Genomic DNA, 20,800 nt, shown 5'->3' with positions numbered 1-20,800 from the left:
CATGTCCAGTAAGTGTTGATGACATGACTGATTAATAAAAGACGATGAGTGGGAAAATGGTAATAGAAAAGAAACTGTAGGGAAAAACTGTGATGCTGAGAAGCCAGTCTGTCTCTCTTGTTTACAACTGCCCTACAAATATTTATTGAATGAATGAATGAATGAATGAATGGCATTATGCCATTGCAGAAGCCTGGTATATAAAGGAGCAATGTCACTGGCAGGCATGCCGGCCTTCCTCATCCCTCCCTCCTGTTGCACTTGACTTCAGTTATCAAGTTATTCTAACAAGTGCCTGAGACAAGACATCTTATAAAGAGGTTAACTTGCCTCATAGTTCTGGAGCTTTCATCCTCTGACTGACTGACCTCGTTGTGTTGGGCTCCAGCAATACAACACATTATGATGGGATATTGAGTTTTGGAGGAAGCTGTTCACCTCAGCACAGAAAAGTAAAGAAGGGTCTGCTGTCCTAACACCTCTTCTAAGTTGTGACCTAAAGACCTCCCAGTACCCCCTTCCCAAACACAAAGTTCTGCAGGCTGGGGACTAAGCCTTTACACATGGGTCTTAAAGGACAACTGTCCAAGGTATGGCGTGGCTTTTCTGTGAGGTGGATAAACTGTAGCACAGAGCCCCATGTGCACCTTTGATTCTTATTTCCTTATTGTTTGCCATCCTGATTTTCTTCAGTTTTGATTTAGAAAGAAACAGAACCAATTGAAGATGCAGCTAAAAAAAAAAAAATCAAACTTTATAGGAAAAAATGACTTAATAATCACTTTCTTCTGAATATTGATTTCCAGTGTTATGAAAATGACGTTTTAATTTTCAGTGTCCACATTTATAAATTGCAGTGTTCTGAGAATGGATTAAATGCATTGGAAATGAAATTTTAATTCCTTCATCTTTCGTGGTTCTGATTTTGGAGCTGTATTATTTGAAAGATGTTTTTTGTACTTATGTAGTTATTGTTGTAGTACCTAACATTAGGGATCATTGTTGAAAGTTAAGCTGTATGTTTACAAAGTTCCAAAAACGACTTAACTCCAAATGAAAACAACAAAAAAATCAGTCAAGCCATTTCTTTAAGCTACCAAATAGCTGAGTGCCTAATATCTGTGTTATTAGCCCCTATAGAATAGGGTGTTCGGGTTGTTTTTCTGTGACTTCCTTACCCTTCTTTACAATCAATCCCTTTCTAATTCTTGGGATGGTTGGAAGCTCAGTGTGGGGACTAGTGCACAGGTGGCGATGGGCCAAACGTAGACCACTTGCCTCGTGGGAGCCCACCAAAGCAACTGTAAAATTGGGAAAGTCCTATAGTACTAGACCAAGAGGCATCGTTGATTCTCAGGAGATCTGATGTTAAGTCTGTGAGAGTAAGAAAATAGCACCTATAACTCCGTGTGTGTGCACGTGCGTGCGTGCGTGCGTGCAAAGAGCAGAGGTTGACATTAGGAAACTTCCTCTATCATTTTCTGACTTATTTATTCAGACAAGGTTTCTCACTGAATCTGGAGCTCACCGATTTGGCTAGACTGTTTATCCATCACACACCAGGAGTCTACCTATCTCCTCCTCCCTTGTGCTAGGATTACAAGTGCACACTACCATGCTCAATTTTTAACATGGGTTTCAAACCTCAGGCCTCATGCTTGTGTGGCAAGCACTTTACCAACTGAGCCATATCTCCAGCCTCTATAATCCCTTTTATAAGTAATATCTATAGCTTTCATTCATCATGGAGAGTGATATATTCCAGTGTCCTGGCTAGTTTTATGTAAACTTGACACAAGCTAAAGTCACCTGAGAGGAGGGAACCTCAAATGAGAAAGCTAAGATGGAGTTGTAAGAAAGCCTGTGAGGCATTTTCTTAGTTAGTGATGGATGGTGGAGGGGCCAGCCCACTGTAGGTGGTGTCATCCCTAGGCTGGTGGTCTTGAGTTCTACAAGAAAGCAGGCTGAGCAAGCCATGAGGACCAAGCTAGTAAGCAACACCCCTCCATGGCCTCTGCATCAGCTCCTGCCTCCGGGTTCCTATCCTGGCTTCCTTCAATGATGAACAGTGATATGGAAATGTAAGCCAAATAAACCCTTTTCTTCCCAACTTGCTTTTTTTAAAAAAATGATTTATCTATTTTTATTTTGTGTACATTGGTGTTTTGCCCACCTGCATGCATGTCTGTGTGATGTTGTCCAATGCCCTACAACTAGAGTTACAAGCAGTTATGAACTGCCATATGGTTGCTGGGAAATGAACCCAGGTCCTCTGGAAGAGCAGCCAGTGCTCTTAACCACTGAGCCATCTCTCCGCCCCCCAACTTACTTTTTGCTTTGGTGTTTCATCACAGCAATGGAAGCCCTGACTAAGACAGCTCGTCACTGTGATGGGCTCTTTGCATGCTCCTCTCTTGACAAGTGTAAGTTTTCATTTAGGCTACCAAAGGTAACCTGAGAAGTTGGAATTCAGAGTCTGACTGGAGCCAAATAAAAACAAAAATGGTCCTGACAGTTGCTATTCCTATCTTTTAACTCTGATTTGTGAGGAATGAATGTTCTTAGCTGATTCTATAAGATGATCAAGTATCTTGACCAATCACACAAATAGACAGTAAAAGGAAACAAACTCTGTTGGATTTTATTACTCTAAAATATGTCCGTTTTCTGCTACACTTCTAATCCATATGCTGACAAATACTGTCAAGTGAGAATGAATTTTTAAACTGGATATATTTTAATGTGAATAAATATTTGAAGTATTTGGCCTTTGTAAATATAGTTAATAAAATGCATATAGTAGAATATATTCCACTGACTTAAATTATTTCTCCATTTTCTCTTCTGATTCTTTTTTAACTGCAAATGGGTAGTAAATAATAGCAGTCATTTGGGTGACTTAAATAGGCTCCTGAGTCCAGGAATTTTGGCTGATTTTATGTGTCCATTGCCCTGAAAAGGTGTGTGAGCATTCCAAGCTGCATTTAAGGTGTTATCTGTGCTTAGATGGTGTTTAAGGATGGCTTTCTGGGTGCAGGAGAAAGACCTAAACCTCCTTTGAATGTTTAAGTACATCCAAATAATTGCAAACGTTTGCTTAACTCAGGTGTTCATTGTTAGCACAGTCTGTCCATGGGCTCTCTTTTCTGTTCGCTCCTCTGATGCGGCTGCATGTTTCTGTCCAAGTCACAGTCCACCGCAGCTGCAAAACCATATGCTCATCTATTTTCTGAACATTTCCACCTGGATTTTCCACAGGTTCTTAAAAATGCACAAGTTCAAGATGGAGTTCTCTTTACTGAGTACCCTGCTCCTCCTGGTTTCTCAGCATTCACAGTCACAGATGTGCACAGTTCAGAGTTTCCTGAATCCCACCTTCATTGTGACCCCATATCTCGATAGGGGTCACGATATCAACGTACCTTCCCCAACAACTTCCTTATTTCTCCTTTTCATCATTGCATCTTTCGTCATCTTTTTGTGATCTTTTCAGTTATTTCCCCTCTGAATTATTGTTTCAAAACCCATAGCACCAGAATCTGAAGTATCTCTAGGTTTGTGGGTCTCTATCTCTTCTTTGGTGTTTTCTGCTTCTTCCTTATATTGATGCACCCCCCCCACCAGTCTCTCGTATTATCTTTATGTTGTTATTATGATGTGTATATGTGTGGGAGTACTGCATAAATGTGTATGATAGGTGTGTGCTGTGTGTTTATGCTGAATTACTTGAGGGACAGAATAAAGTTACTTTGCTCCTGGGGAGGACCATTGCTTCTGTCTGTTTCCTAGAGGGATGGGTGATTATCCAAGTGCAAATATTTAAGTTCTAGGGCTGGTGAGGTGGTTCAGTGGGTAAAGATGACAGCTGCTAAGTCTTACGACCTGAGTTTGATTCCTGGGACCCATATGGTAGAAGGAAAGAATGGAGCCTCTCAGATTGTCCTCTGATCTCCATATATACACGCATATGATGTGTGCACCCCCCCCCCACACACACACACAATTTAAAAGTGTAATTAAAGATTCTTTTTTAGTTCTGAATCTATGTGATGTGAACATGTGCCTTCTGGCTTACCCTGAAGTAGTAGAATTTGGTCCCAAATTATTTTAGGAATGATCATCTGCTATAGTCTATTTCCTCCTCGCCTGCAGTGCAGATTAAAGTTTAGATGGCCAGAGGCCATGCTGGCAAGTCAAAAGCAACTTTGATTCTCACCTGTCCTGAGACTCCATATTTTAGACTTTCTTAATAGTTATTTACTATCTAGTCAGCTCATTTCTGCCTTAAAAGTTATTTTAAAGGTGCTTGGAATGGTAGTACATGTCTGTAATTCTAGCACTCAGGAAGCTTACCCAGAGGGTTGAAATGCAAAGTTATAGCAAGGTTCCTTCCTTGCTTCCTCTCTCCCTACCTCCCTCCTTCCCTTCCTTGCTTCCTTCCAATAAGTATAATGCATGTTTAAGAAAAGTTTTCAGTCAGGCAGAGGTGGTCCACGCCTTTAATCCCAGCACTCAGGAGGCAGAGGCAGGTGGATCTCTATGAGTTCGAGGCCAGCCTGGTCTACAGAGCGAGTTCCAGGACAGCCAGGGCTACACAGAGAAATCATGTCTTGGAAGAAAAAAAAAAGAAAGTTTTCAGTAGAAGAATTTCTCTGAACAACTTTGCTGTTGTTACCAGTTAAAATCCTTCACAGAGTGTGTTTTTCTCCAAATCACAGGTTGCCAGGGAGACTGTTTTCCTCTATCCGTGAAGTGAGCACATACTTTATGCTTGCAAAAAGAACATAAGAGAAATCACAAATTGGTTGTTGTTTAAAATGGATTGTTATATACTTAGAGCAAGCATGAATACATTTTGAAACACTTTCATAGATGAGCATGTTTATTCCTGTAGGTCTACTGCATTCAGAGAGGCCAGCACAGAACGGACACACCCCTTCCACAGTGTGCACACGACTATCTAGGATGTTGTTCTATGGCAGGCTGCTGCTTGTCTTCTCACAGACAAGTTGGCTGCAGTTTTGCATAGAGCATGCTGTCCATGAAGGACGTTCTGTATGGCTCTGGGAGGATTGTTGTTTTTCAGATATCTGCATCCTGTCTTCCTTGGTGAAGGCTGGCCAATCTGTTTTCTCCCTGTCCATTGAGAAGGCTAATTTATCATAATGTTTTCTCTTAAAACTGCCACCTACTGAATATAATAAGTGCTTGTTTTGGTGCTAGCAAGGAAATGGCTGTGGCAGCTTGCTGAACTGAGTGCAGGGCTCTGGTAGAAGCACTTGGAAGAAAAAGCATGATTCATGTTTAGAGGATACCATGCCATTTGATATTCACATGTGCTCTTAGGTCAGAGGGCATGTGCGTCTTTGTGTTTTGACCTTGCCATGAATAGAGACCCAGTATAAGAATTTATAGTTACTTTGGAGTCAGTGCTGACCTGATAGCATGGCATGCAAAAGTTGAAGTAGTTAGGGAAAGCTAAATTTCTAGTCTATTTAATGCAATTTCTTAGGGATTAGTTTCCTATATAAAACTATCCTAGAATATATAGATATTTTAAACACCTGCATTTTCTAATTTGGGTATTTAAAAAAAAAAACATACATTTTAGGGATGATGAGATAGTTCAGCAGTTAAAGGCTTTGCTATCGAGCCAGAGGACTGAGTTGTATCCCTCAGACCCATGTGGCAGAAGAGAGCTGACTCTTACAAGTTGCCCTTTGGCCTCCATGTCCAGGCCATGGAAGGCTCATTCCCCCCGACACACACACACGTAAACACACACGTGAAAAATAAATAAACGTAATAAAATTTTTAAAATAAAAATATCTTCCTTCCTGCTCATTTTCTTCTCTTTTTCCACCACTTCCTCTTATTTTTTATAGATAGTTTTGCTATATATTGTTGGCTGGCCTGGAACTCTATGTAGAACAGGCTAGCCTCAAACTCACAATAGAGATCTACCTCCTCTGCCTCCTGGATGCTAGAATTAAAAGGTGTGCCACCACATCCAGCCTCTTGCCTTTTAAAAATAAGATTTAGCTGATTTTTGACTTCTTTGGGAAAATAGTGATCTTATTTTATATAAGTTTTTAAGTGATATCTTTAATACACTTCCCTATATTTTTAATTTGGATGGCAATGATCTGATATAGTTAAGAAAATTACTGCTTGGAATCATAAATAAAAACTGTAGGACTCTTTTTATTTTCAAATCCATTCTTTATTTCTTTACAGAACATTAGCCCTGATCAAACCAGATGCAATATCAAAAGCTGGAGAAATCATTGAAATGATAAACAAAAGTGGATTTACTATCACCAAACTCCGAATGATGATGCTTTCAAGGTAATTAATGGGCTGCTCATTTTCAGTTCTGTAATGTCATTTATCTTTCCCATCATTCTTTAAATAAACAACAGCAAAAACCAAAGAGCCCATAAAGCAAAACAAAAACCTTTCACTGAATGGCAAATATAGAGTACCATGATGAAGCAAGCAAGACCATAGATAATCAGTTAGTTAAATAATGACCTAACTCTAAGCAACCAGAGGTTGGCAGATTACATAGCCCTCATTTAACTGTGTTGATGTCCATAGCTCTGTGCTTTCATAACATCAATTTCTGACATCTCTTCTATGTAAGAATAATGTACTTTATGAAAATAATAGAGGATGTGGCCATCCAGTGATTTCTGATGGTTCTGGTTCTTGAAAGGGATGCATTTAGAAATGTTTATTTACATTTAATTCATCTTAATGTGTATGCCAACATACCTGTTTACTTCTCTATGTAAAAGTACTATAATTTAACCTAATTAGATACTTTTTAAAGTATTTGATGAAAATAAGACTTAGCCTAACAAGCCTTTTCTATTATGAAATGATTGGGATCCCAGGATAAAGTTGTTTATCTTAGGAATGGTAACAAAGTATTCACAGTGCCAGACAAAGAACAGAAATGTGACTCCCTTCTCTTCAGTTCCAGTGTCCTCAGATTCAAGGCAGGGCAGGAATAAATGAAGCAATGTAGCGAATAGCAACATTTTGGTCAGTGATGGACTATGTACGATGGTGGTCTCATAAGATTCCGATGGAGATGAGAATTTTGTGTGATGTTATAGCCCTTATTCCATGGTACACCTTTATCACTTGAGGTGATGTTGGTGTAAACAACAAATGGAGCTCCCCAGTGTATAAAAGTAGAGCAGAGTATGTAACACTTAATAACAAATTGCTGTGGACAGGTCCAGGTCTTGCTCAGGTCCAGTGTAGGCAATGACAGCAGCTGTGAGTTCACAATTGCAGTGGCTGGGTCGTGCCCAGCAGAGAACATCTGGCAGCCTTTCTCCTATCTTCCATCTCTTACATCTTTCCACCCTTTCTTCTATGACATTCCCTGAACCCTAGAGTGGATGGTGTAAGTATCTTGCTTAGGGCTGAGCACTCCACTGTCTCTTCTCTCAGTACCTTGTTCATCCTAGAATCTTCGCGTTCATCACTGGTCACTGGAAAGAGGCTTATCTGAGTAAGGCTTTTGCAAGCAGCATTTGTCTGTGAATAGAAACATAACTGCATAGAAGACAGTTTGATACCTCGTCAATTTAGCTAAACAACAACAGTAGGTTTCCCACGGTGCCCCAAAACCTCCCTAACTATGGATGATAAAAGATCTTAAAAGCATTGCATACAAAATTAATCCTCAAGTCTAAAGGTTGATTTTTTTTTTTTTTTAATGCTAGCAAACACTTGTAGTTTATTTGCTATTTTAAAAAATAGTTGAGGGGCTGTAGAGATGGCTCATCAGTGAAGAGCACTGGATGCTCTTCGAGAGGACCCAGGTTCAGTTCCCAGTACCCATATGGTGGCCACAACCATCTGTAACTCCAGTCCCGGGGGATCTGACACCCTCTTCTGGATCACTAAGTGTACTGTATGCGTATGGTAAACAGGCTAAATCCTGTACATTTAAAATAAATTAACAGAAATTTTAAAATATTGGTTGATGTTTATATATATTTGTTACATAGTATAAATAAATACAACAAGAAAGCTGTGCAGTTATAAGAAAGAAACCTGATTTTGGTAGGGCAGGAAAGCTTTTTAGACCTGTAAACTTACTGGAATAGATTATTGTCTCTACAGATACTTTTGGAGATTTTAATATGTATAATTTATCAAGAATTTTTTAAAAATACAAACATACAGATCTTTTCCTTGAAGAGATCTTACTAATAACTAAGTACAAACTAGTAAATTAAGAACTGCAGGGGCTTGGGATGTAGCTCAGCAGTAGAGTGCTCTGTAGCATCAGGGAGGCCCTTGGTTTATACCCAGTAGGTCACAAAAAATAAAATAAGCGGTAGCCAAAGTTCTAAAGCTTAAAATTAATTCTAATGTTTGAATTAGAGGATGTGTCTTCATTTTTTTAATATAACTTGTTTAGACTTTAAATAACAAACATTCTTGTTGATCTGATATTTAACATTGTATTGAGAATACAGTGAGATGCTGATGAAATGGAGGACAGATGAAGTGTAGCATTAATGAAAAATTAAAAATATCTTCTTATTTTAATTTTATATCTCAGCATAGGTAGGACCCATGCTTGGGATATGCAATTTGGTGGGAAAAAAACCATAATTTATATACAGATCATATGCATGTGTGTTTTAATCTATATTTTGTTTTATTAATATAAGCTAAAATAACTATTTTCAGAAATATTAACTATTGTTATTTTGCTTGTTTTATAGGAAAGAAGCAATAGACTTTCATGCAGACCACCACTCAAGGCCATTTTATAAGTAGGTGCTTAGCTTGGGGACTAAAATTGTTTTTTTCTATGTATTTATTAGAAAGACTTCTTATATCCACCACTAAATACTTGAACCTTAATCAGAAACAAATGAATTGCTTATTTAAGTTTTAAGAAACATCCTTTTATATTTCACTGAATTGAAAATATGTTTGTAGCCGGGCGGTGGTGGCGCACGCCTTTAATCCCAGCACTCGGGAGGCAGAGCCAGGCGGATCTCTGTGAGTTTAAGGCCAGCCTGAGCTACCAAGTGAGTCCCAGGAAAGGCGCAAAGCTACACAGAGAAACCCTGTCTCGAAAAACAAAAAACAAAAAAAAACCAAAAAAAAAAAAAGAAAATATGTTTGTGATTATATTTTCTGCTGGGAATTTTGTTGTGCTTTTAAGGTCTTTGTTTGGTATCTTATACGTACAAAGCAATAGTCACAGAACTGAATAATTTGATATATATTTTGTATCTTTGGAAATGGATAATAGCTAATAATATTTGTTAGAATCTCTTATAAATATTTTGGATGTTATTAAAGTGAATAATGTACATAGCAATTGACAAAGGAATGTCTGTATTTCTAATAAAGGCAAATGAAATTTTAGCCATCTGCTGCATATCTTACATAGAAAAACTTTAAAAATAACAAAAACTTTATTTAATAAAATTACTGCATTATAGCTTAATCAGATATCATAAAATATTTCTAAACTTTGTTAGAATTATTATATATATTTTTGGCAATTATTCTTTGTTTTAGGTTCTTTGTATGTCTTTATAACACTGAATCATAACTCCTAGTTTAATATCTTACATGCAGTTCATATGCAGAAAGTCTTAATGAATGAATGAACTGGTTCTGACATCGGGAAGACATACCAAGAGACCAGCTGTAGTAACTGGAAGTCAGCTCATGATCCATTTCCTCTCAGTAGTCCCCCACCCCCTCAGCTGTTATATGCCACCCTCATATTATAAAATTCTGAGTTAATCATATATTAGATTAAACATTTTTGAGGGTTGAATTTTATTTTATTGCTTAAATCCTGATATGTAGTGCATGATAATTAAATGCTTATTAAATAGGTAATTGCTTCCTCCCACTTTTCCTTTCTTCCTTCATACTTCCTTCTTTTTGTTTGGTTTGGTTTTGGCTGCTCAGGCCTGGCAATATGTTTAAAGATGCTGTGTCCTCTTAGCAGAGTGGGTATAGATACTTCTTTGTACGTGTTATTTCCTGGAAATGTTCCTCTAAGTGAACTGGAATGATTAATGAAGGAGTGAGAAGGTGATATATAAAGCAGTCATAAGGTAATAGGCATGCAGAGGCCTGTTCACTGACTTCCTTTCTCTGAGAAGACCCAGTCTTCTCTCTGTTTGCCTCTGCTTAAGAAAGTGAGGGACTAGGATGTCACTTATTTCAAGTTAAATTTGTCATTGCCGCCTTGTGTACATGAAGAAATGGAAAAATAAAATGAAATGTCAGTTTTCATTCCCAAGGAACTAGAACTAAGGCATAAACTTTTAAACATAAACCATAAACTTGTGTGTATGGTTGATCATTTAGTGTATCATAACGCAGAGTAGTTTTCTCCTAATAAAGGCTAGTTTTTGACATGCTTTTTCTTTATCACATTAATTTAGAGTTGTCACTCTCTGCGTTTGAGATACACTACAAATTTAAATAAGTTCTTAATGGCAAATGTTACAAAATGCCATGCTCATTATTTTGTTATTGTAAAATTCTACCTGACTGCTGCGGTAAACCATATGAAAATAAGAAGGGGATCACCTTTGTCCTTCTTAGAGTAACGGGAAAAGCTTAGTTCAACAATATGCATTGTAAGTCGATAAAATCATCAGAATTCAACAAGCCACCTTGCAAACGGTAATGAGCCTGACATAACTTCTGTAATGATTGTGTAGCAGACTAGATCCATGTAAAGCATTCCATTTATGAGGGTTTTGCACTGCCCATATATGCTTCACTGTGGCCAGAAACTGAGATCACAACACTCTAGTCCCTGAAATTACTGATGTGTAAGTGTATCTTCATTGTTAAGGCAGATGTCTAGACTGACAGAGTAGAGAAGTAATTCAAGCTTTTCCCTGTTTCCTAGCGAACTGATCCAGTTTATTACAAGCGGGCCTGTTATTGCCATGGAGATTTTAAGAGATGATGCAATATGTGAGTGGAAAAGATTGCTTGGACCTGCAAACTCTGGGCAAGCTCGTACAGATGCCCCTGGGAGCGTCAGAGCCCTCTTTGGGACAGATGGCATAAGAAATGCGGCTCACGGCTCTGACTCTTTTGCGTCTGCTGCCAGAGTAAGTTGTTTGGAGAAATATTTTCCTTCTGTTTTGTTTGGGAAATTGTTTAATGTAGTTGTTGTTTTTCACTCTTTGCTCTTTGGGGGGCCACCACCCAGATCCCAAATATATCACACAGGGTCTTATTCTTTCTTGTGAATGCCCAGCCTTAACTTGGCTTGTTTCTAGCCAGCTTGTCATAACTTAAATTATCTTGTCTATCTCTTGCCTCTGGGCTTTTATCTTTCTCTATCCCGTATACCTTTCTTTACTTCTTACTCCATTGCTTGCTGTGTAGTTGGGTGGCTGGCCCCTGGAGTCTTCCTTTCTTCCTTGATTCTCTTCCCAGATTTCTCCTCCTATTTATTCTCTCTGCCTGCCAGCCCCGCCTATCCTTTCTCCTGCCTTGCTATTAGCCATTCAGCTCTTTATTTGACCAGCCAGGTGTTTTAGACAGCCAACGTAACACAGTTTTGCATCATTAAACAAGTGTCCCACAGCATAAACAGATGTAACACATCTTCAACTGAGATTCCACAAGAGTTTTATGTCAGAATAAAGTATTTCTCCCACTGAAGACTTTGGGGGATGTAACACTGTTGTAGTAGTGGTAAGCAACTGTTGACTGTTTCTTAGGATCCGTAGTGGTTCAAAGCCACACTTTTTTAACTTAGTTGTGTTGGTCACAGTCGAGTAGTTTTCTTCTAGTTTGACACTTGTTGCCCACTTCTCTCTGTAAAAGTGTAAGTTGCTGAGCCTCGTGTTTGTGACTGAATTCAATTAAGAATACTAGTTTACAGATCTATAGTAGATATTCCAAAAGAAGGCTTCATTTGAGTAGTCTGTTTGTCATTCAGACCAAGCACTGTTGTTAGGTAAGCAGGAGTCTAGGAGAAGTACTAGAAATATCTGGACCATGCAGCGTGTGTGAAGATGCAAGAACTCTAGGTCTTGGACCAGCAAGATGGCTTAGTGGGTCAAGGCGCTTGTATCAACTCCCAGTGTCCTGAGTTTGTTACCTGCGACCCCCATGGTGGAAGGAGAGAATGTATTCCTATAAGTTGTTCTTTGGCCTCTGGCCATGCACATGCACACTGCATGGACACATAGGTAGACAGACAGACAGACAGACAGACGTAATGAAAATTTCAAAGCAAAAAGTTTCTTTCTTTAAATGAAAGAATGAAATCTAGGTCTTAACAGAAAAAAATTAAGAATTATCCTATGAATGGCTTTTGTAGAAGACTGGATTTGTGTATTCCTAACAGCTAATTTGTGATAGTCCAAACCAGAGAGATCACAAATGTCCGGCAGATGAACAAATGAACAAGCCATGGTGTAGTCATCCATGGCATATCATTTGTCAAAAAAGAAAGAAAGAGAAAGAATTACAGGGAATGAACCTCAAAATTTTTTTTTGAGTGAAAGAGACTAGAAAAATAACATATAATATGAATCTACTTATATAAAATTATAAAAATTGATTTATAGTGACAAAAAGCAGGATAATAGCCAATAATAATAATACAATATTCGAGTAAATTCTCTTTCTCTCTCTTGCTTATATTTTAAGAAAGTATTTACACATCAAGATAAAAGGGAGACCATTAGAGAAGAAGGGGAAGGTAGAGGGAAGAGTAAGGGGGGAGTGTGGGACTGGATATGAGCACAGGTGTGTGCTAGACTTCTACAAAAATATCCTGTGAAGCCTATTATTCTATATAATTAATGTATACTAATAAAATATGAAAATTCGTTAGTGTAGCTCTGATTTATTTTATGGTAAATTTGAGTCACGGTCTCACTGTGTAGCCATTGTTGACCTAAAACTTATTACACAGACCAGGCAGACTTGTGCTAGCAAAGGACCTCCTGCCTCTGCCTCCTGAATGGTAGATTTGACCTTTCAAGTATAAATCCAGTGAAAAGAAAATACTAACTCTGCGGCAGGTTTTGTTTTAGGTGTTTTGGAAGCTACTAAGCTCTGCAAGTTGGTTCTTTTCTTTAAATTTATAGTTTGGCTGATGACAAGTCACAGCTGTGAGGAATGCATGGTGTGATTGGGAGCATCAGGAAAAGGTTTCTGGAGGTGACAGTATTTGGATAGTTCTTTGTTCGCTGGCAGATGTTTTGGAGCGTGGAGGTGATAGTATTTGGATAGTTTTTTGTTCCCTGGCAGATGTTTTGGAGTGTGGAACAGAAGTTTTTATGGAGACTATAGTGGAAAGAATAGTGCTGAAAGCTTAGGGGCCACATGTGAGGGATTAAAAGAATTGATTAATGTGAACATCTTTGTGGTTCATTCGGATTGCTGACTTCTTGGTTTAATGAGCCATGGGCAAAGCAAATAACCACGGTGTGAATCAGGCCATAATATATTACTCATTTTGATTTGTAATAGAACTATTGTAAATTATTGCTAATTAACTGTAGTTCTCAGACTCCTAAACATTAACTTTTCTGTTTCTGTAATGATGTCCTTGTTTTGACTTTGTTTTACATATTTTATTTTTAAACTTAATATTAATCTGTATTTATGAACTATACTTTGGAGAAAGTAAGAACCTCCTATTGGTTTTTTCCAATTCTCAGAATTTGTTGCAACCTTGTCACTTAAATAGAGGTCACACAGTGACGTGTTCACGTTGCTTCAATCCTCTCCGCATGTTCTTCTGATTGCTAAGTGCCCAAATGGAGCTAAGTTACGCAGTCTTTGCAAATTCACATTTAGGAGATTTGAAACATAGAATTTATATCATGAAACTTTAATTGTATATTTCCAGAAATATTCTATAAGTTTCAGATAAGAGATCATCTGTGTCAAAATCTCCTTTCTCGTCTTTCTGTATCTTTAGGAAATGGAATTATTTTTTCCTTCAAGTGGAGGCTGTGGACCAGCAAACACTGCTAAATTTACCAACTGTACCTGCTGCATTATTAAGCCTCATGCCATCAGTGAAGGTAAGTGCCATGTTGTAGATGTTTTATTAATAGACTGCCTTGTTTAATGATGAAGTTAAAATATACTTTAATATTTCAGTTTTTTCTTTGAAGGCACATGAATCAAAGCAACATTTAAGGTGGAATCTGTCTAGGTTTTGTCTTTATTTTGGTATCTGTGCATCCTTAGCTGTTCCTTTGGCTGTTGATCATGGCTGTGCTAACAGATGTTGCTTCCTTGTCTTCTAACCTTCCTTCTGACTGTCCAGCCACGTAACTGGGGCTCACTCACTTCACTTAAATAGCACTCCAAGTACATATCTGAAGCATTGTTTATGGGGTTGGAGAGATGGCTCAGCAGTCAAGTGCAGTTGTTGTCCAATGGGATTAATCCACGGAGTCTATTTAATGATCAAAGGAATTTATTTAGGGATAAACTCACAACCACAGGAGATTTATCATAGGGTCCAAGAAAGCTGAGCTATGTTCCCTATTGAACAGCTTGGTCTAAGATCTCAGCATCCAAAACCACAGGGTAGCCAAGAGAGGGGGCATATGTGCATCCCAGGTCTTGAGGGTCCCTGGTGGCCATGCCCCAGGGGCAGGTACCTCAAGGTCATAGGCAAGTGTAACAGCTGCAGCTGCCTCACTAGGGGCGGTGCTTCAGGGCATGGCTCAACCAGCTCCCCACTACAGTTGTTCTTGCAGAGGACCTGGGTTTAGTTCACAGCACCCACATGGTGGCTCACAACCATCCACAGTTGCTGGTCGAGGGGATCTCATGCCCTCTTCTGACTTTGAGGGCACCATGTATGCATGTGTTACACATACCTATATGCAGGCAAAACTCTGATACACATAAAATAAATACTAAAAAAATTAAACAGTGATTATTACCCCCAGAGTACATCTTTTCTGAGGAATTGAAGATACTCCCTCCAGTTTTCTATATCTGAAACAGATCTTTGATGGACATGAATATCGATATTTATATGTGTGTATATACACACACAAGTGTATGTGCATGTGTGCACTGAGAGTGTGCAAGTTCATTTCTTGCTTTTATCTGTTTCCTCATGTGTTTGAGTTGGTTGTGTGCATCTCTATCAGCTACTCCAAGTTGTTTTGGAATTGAGATGTTTAATTTAAAAGATATTTCTTGAAAACTAGAATATACTGAGTAATATGCAGAATTGGGTGTCGTTTTTATGTATTCTAAGCACAGTAGAAAAACTTGAAAATTGCGTATACATATTTGTGTATGAGACAATAAAAATTTACTTGAACCAGGCATGGTGGTACACACTTGTAATCCTAGCACTGAGAAGTCTGAGGCAGGACAATCATGTTTTTTAAGTCATCCTGAACTACATATTGAGTTTGAGACCAGCCTGGACTATACAGCAAGACCTTATTGCAAAAAAAACCAAAAACCCATAACTGCTTCCTAATACCAGACTTCTCATTGTTAACATTTTGATGTGTTTTTTTGTGCATTTGTGTGTGTGTGCATATATGATACATACATAAGAGCATAATGTAGCTGAGATGTGTGTCTATATTCTGTTGCTCTAATTTATTTTTTGAGAGCATTTGGGTCTTTCTTTGAGGCCTCGTGAATATTTTAATTATTGATTGAATATTTCATAATAATCCTGTGTATGATATTTGGATACTTGAGTTATTTCTAGTTCTTTATTAATAATAACTTGTGCCTTCTCTTGTGGTCTTTTCCTTTCATTGGTTTGCCTTGTCCAACTTCGATGAGATGTTTTTTGTTTTATTATTTTGTTGTTTTTTGTTATCTCTTAGACGCCTGTTCTTTTCTAATGAAAAACATAAAGGGAGTGTATCTGGATAGGAGGGGAGGTAGGGAGGAACTGGGAGGAGTCAAGGGAGGAGAAACTATAATCAGAATATATTGTGTGAGAAAAAAAAATCTGTTTTCAATAAAAGGGAAAAAATAAAGATTTTGAAGAGTCTTTCTACATAAATATTAGATGACATTTCTAATAATTTCCTCTGGCTACTTTTTTGGAAGTCATATTATTGGTTGAAAGGATATGAACCTTAAAGATCTTGTGCATAATTAATGCATCTTTAATTATTTAGAAACTGCTTCATTACCACACTGGTCTTAGGAACATAATTGTGGGGTATTTCCATGCATGGTGGGTAATAAACACATATGTTAGTTACCACTGTGCCATAATTATGGGGCATTTCCATACATGATGGGTAATAAACACATATGTTAGTTACAACTCTGCCAGGTAGCAGACTGGTCAAGACCTTAGACATCATGTCCTTGAATGGGCAGAGCAAGGATGTCATGTCAGGTAAGCTAGCTGGAGTCCTGAGAGGTTGGATTGTTTTTCCTTAATGTAGAGCAGGAAGCCCAGGATCCAGACTGTTCTGTTCTGGTTGTGTTTGTTTGTTTGAGACATGGTCCCATTTCACCCAGGCTGGCCTGAAACTTACTCTGTAGCTGAGGATGACCTTGAATTCCTGATCCTCCTGTCTACTGAGAGTGCTGGCTTATGGTATGTGCTACCCTCTGTCTTCCAGTTTTCATGTTCTCAACATCAGCAAAAACACAAACATCACATGGTTAGTAAATTTTCACAGGAAATGATAGCAATGTAGATGGCCAACAGCCTCTGTGGTAATAATGAGATATAGTCTAAAGTCAAATTTATTACTGTATTCACATGCTCCCTATAAATTGCTGGTTAATGCTGCACTTATTTTTCCTGCTCAGGCATATATATGTATATATATAAATATATGCAAATGTGCATATATGTACACATATATGTAATATAACACATATATATACCCAAGGCTGTTTGTATGTATGTGTGATATACATATATATATGCAAGTACATGTACATATATGGTTTTTCTACCTTGGAATGGTAGTTACGAATTTATAAATGCTAAAATTTTTTCATAGGTTTTACATTTGCATATATATGTACAAACAATATCTGTGAGGAAACAAATTCTTAAATTGCTCAACTTCAGCATCTTAATAGTTTTATTCAGTTAAACAGCTATCTGATTTAATTCTGAGGACCAAACCCAGGGCCTTGCACTTGCTAGGCAAGCACTCTATCATTGAGCTAAATTCTCATCTCCTGTTTAAATTTTTTATAAAGAAAAAAATGTGATACTAAAGTAAAATAAAGCAATATTCAAATAAATATTAGCTTTAGAATAAATACTAGCAATATAACTTAGATCCCATAGGTAAATATAAGTTAGAGCTAATAAAAATAGTTAAGTTAATTATAATGTCAAAATGCTCAATTTTATTACACACATATATAATTTTTTACTTATATACATTTAAATAATTTTGGTTAGAGCTGTTCTTTAAAACTTACTTGTCTTTTCTCTTTGGTAGTAGAAATGAAACCCAGGACTTTGCTTCAACTAGACAAGAGCTTTACTATTGTGCCACATTCCCATCTACTTTTCAAGCTTGAAAACATTAGATAGAAAATTAAGCAAAAGAATTTTTTATAAAATTTTCTCAGATGCCAGCATGAACTTCAGCATTATGAGATTTTTAATAACTTTTTTCTTTTATTTCTAAACGTGGATTACAGTGGTACTTGGTGATCGATTTGAAATGTGTGGTTACCCAGTTCACTGTGGTAGTAATGGAATTTGAAGTCTGAAGTCTTGTGTCAAACTTTGGCAGGCTCTGTCATTTTTAATCTCATTCTTTAATGATCCCTTGCACTGGTGTATGTGATTTGTACCCGTGGGCTGCTCTAGGCAGAAACAGAGAGACTTAAAGGGAGCTTCTGGTTCAAGAGGGACTGAAATGGAACGTGTTGAATCCTGACTTCCTTCAGAATTCCCTGAGTACCTAATACCCAAGAAACCTGCGTTAGTTTCTTGCCCACTAACCTGTAAGGAAGAGCACAGCCTTGATGTAGTCTTTGTAGACCAGGACTGTCTAGGATGGGTTCTTCTGTCTTCGCAGTGACCTGAAGGAGACTGTGCAGAGTCCACACCGCACTGTAGGATTGGAATCTCATGCAGTAAGATGGAGTCATAACTAAGTCCTTTAAGCTTACAGTTGCTGATAAGTGAGTTGTTGGCCCAGTTGGAAGGAAATTGTGAAACAGTGACTGTTTGAGTCATGGTTTTGGGGGGTAAATGAGCTGGGGGAGTTTCTGGTGTACACAATGAAGTCGTTTACTGACTTACATCCTTATCTTTCAGGGTAGGGATTTCTGGGCATAAATAGTTGTCATGTGCTTGTAGGCAGTCCTAATTCCTAGTCCTACACTTATCTATGAGGCTAAAGTAATTTCTCTTCTCACTTCTAAGAGAGTAGGAAAAAGAGAAACTTTAGTTTTGTTTTTATTTTTTTAATACACGGGAAAAAGTGCATTTGAGATTTTACAGTCTTTTTATATGTAGATTGAAATATGTTTTCATTTTGGAATTCAGAATTTAAAAGAAAGTAAAACCAGGTGAATGTTTTATTTTTGTTTTTTAATTTTTAACTTCAAAACTATGCAACATGTTTGTTTATATGTTCTCATTATTTATATGTAGTTACTTTAAGCCTGTCCATAAAATGAATTCATAAATAAAATACAGGGAAATTAAAATAAATAGTAGCTATATAACTTAATAATTACATATATATATAACTGAAATATCATGAAATAATATGTGATTGAAAGGCAGTATTGAAATGAAAATTTTTATTACATATATAATTTTTATATTTATATAGGCTTAAATCATTTCAGTTCTCTAAAAGTTAACTATAGATAGAGATATAGGTAGATAATTTTATTCTGAAATATGATTATGTTTCTTAAATACTAGTATGTTGATTATTGCCCACAGATATTGGATCAATTATTTTGCCTTTTTGTATCCTGTTTGCTTAGTTATAAAATGATAATATGCTATGCCTTCTTCGTGACTAAGGATTGTATGAAAGGTGCTGAGGACAATACCCATCACCTGTTGAGTGCTGTACATTTCCGACATTGTTGCTATCGCCATTATGGTTCTTCTACTATCAATACTGCTGCTAATATCATTGGCTTAGTTTTTGAGTACAGTTGCATGATTCCCTAGTAACAAAGCAGTTTAAAACGCTACCAAAACCCAACATCCACAGGGAAAAAAAAGTAAGATTGTTGTCATTGTTTAAGGAACAAAGGACTTTAATTATTCTCCTCAGTTAAAGCCTATGTCTAAATTAAGTTCCTAAGTGGGATTGTTGCTTAAAATGAACCAATTCAACAGCTACTTTCTTTTATTTATTCCTTAACAATTTGTATCATTTATACCATGTATCTTGCGCATATCCACTCCCAACTCCTGGATTCCACTTCCCCTAGACATCTCCCAACCCATACCTTTCCCACGTTCATGTCCTCTTTTTCCTTCCTTCCTTCCTCTCTCTCTCCTTCCCTCCTTTTTTCTTTCCTTCTCCCTTCCTTCTTCCTTCCTTCCCTCCTTTCCCTGTCCTTCACCCCACCCCTGTCATCCACTGAATCCATTAGTGATGCCTGCTGGAATACCGACTGCTCCTATTGGCCTGATCTGATGTGGGTAGCCATAACTACAGTGAAGTCATGAGTGCAATAGCCATGCCGTGTCCAGCAGACAGCATTGCACAGCGCCCCTCCCCATCCTCCAGCTCGATGTTCTTTCTGCACCCTCTCTCTGCCTTGAAGCTTCCCGAGCCTTGGCTGCTAATGTGGATGGGCAGATTGATAGGGATGACCCAATTAAGGCTAATCACTCAGGAGTCACTTATTCTCAGCACTTTGACCAGTTATGAGTCTCTGCATATACTGCTGCCCACTGAAGAAGCTTGTCTGGTCAAGGTTGAGAGCAGCACAAATCTACAGGATAAATATAAATAAGAAGGCAGTTTGATAATATGTCCATTTAGCAAAAAGCAGTAGTTGGTTCCTATAGGGCCTATGGCCTACTAGCCATGGGCTTTTGACCAGGTGTACAGCACCAAGCCTTGCTTTCTGGTTGCCTGTCATGGTTGGTGCTAGGCAGGAGATGGTAACTAAACTGGGAATGCCTCTTTTGCACTTGGGATGACCAAACAATTTAGCTTTTAAAAATATTAAGACCCTGAAGATTTGTTAGAAATTTTCCATTCTTATAAAGACTCATTTGTTACACAGTTTTATTACATTGATTATAACACAGTTCATTCTGAAGTTTTGCTTCTTTAGTGAAATAAAATCAAGATATTTTAAGCTTTGTCTCAACCTTGAAATCTATATCTTCCATGATTCTGTGAAACTGTGTCAAAATTCCTAATAAAGAACCCTGTAGTGTGTATTTTAATGTTGTTTGGTTGTAAAATTAATTCAGATTTACTGAGGCTATTTCAAAGCAATTTTAATATTTTTAAAATAAAGGTATGAAACACTGTTGAATTTCCCTCGTGTAATCCACTGCAGAGCATTTATTAGAGCACTGGCAGTTTTTAACGTTGGTGTTAGAATGGACTCTGGTGATGCCTGGGTGGAACAGGGCTGGTAGCAGGAGCGTCTTATCACTTCTAAAGCTGGGTTCTCCCAGAGCTTCTTTCGGTGTTTCAGTATTTATATGAAGAGTAGTTCTGATGCCTGATGGGCCAAGAGCCCCGCAAGACATACTCCTTCTTTCCATTCACTCTCCTAATGTGGGGCTGCTTGATTAGTTAGGCTCCCAGCTTGCTAAGTTAAATTT

The 20,800-nt window shown here is 37.8% G+C and overlaps 1 protein-coding gene across 4 annotated transcripts in view; it reads left to right on the top strand.

The window, feature by feature from the left end:
- Positions 1-20,800, top strand: part of Nme7 (NME/NM23 family member 7) — a 144,155-nt gene that overhangs the window by 31,428 nt on the left and 91,927 nt on the right. For all 4 annotated transcript variants that reach the window (XM_059280125.1, XM_059280126.1, XM_059280124.1 and 1 more), the window contains 4 exons: positions 6,238-6,348; positions 8,757-8,807; positions 10,928-11,135; positions 13,973-14,078. In XM_059280125.1, the coding sequence (XP_059136108.1) occupies positions 6,238-6,348; positions 8,757-8,807; positions 10,928-11,135; positions 13,973-14,078 (476 nt within the window). The remainder of the gene's footprint in view (positions 1-6,237; positions 6,349-8,756; positions 8,808-10,927; positions 11,136-13,972; positions 14,079-20,800) is intronic.

This window comes from Peromyscus eremicus, chromosome 15 (genome assembly GCF_949786415.1).
Source record: "Peromyscus eremicus chromosome 15, PerEre_H2_v1, whole genome shotgun sequence".
NCBI lineage: Eukaryota > Metazoa > Chordata > Mammalia > Rodentia > Cricetidae > Peromyscus > Peromyscus eremicus.
The sequence above is the reverse complement of the archived record's forward strand: the minus strand, read 5'-3'. Positions and strand labels throughout refer to the sequence as shown.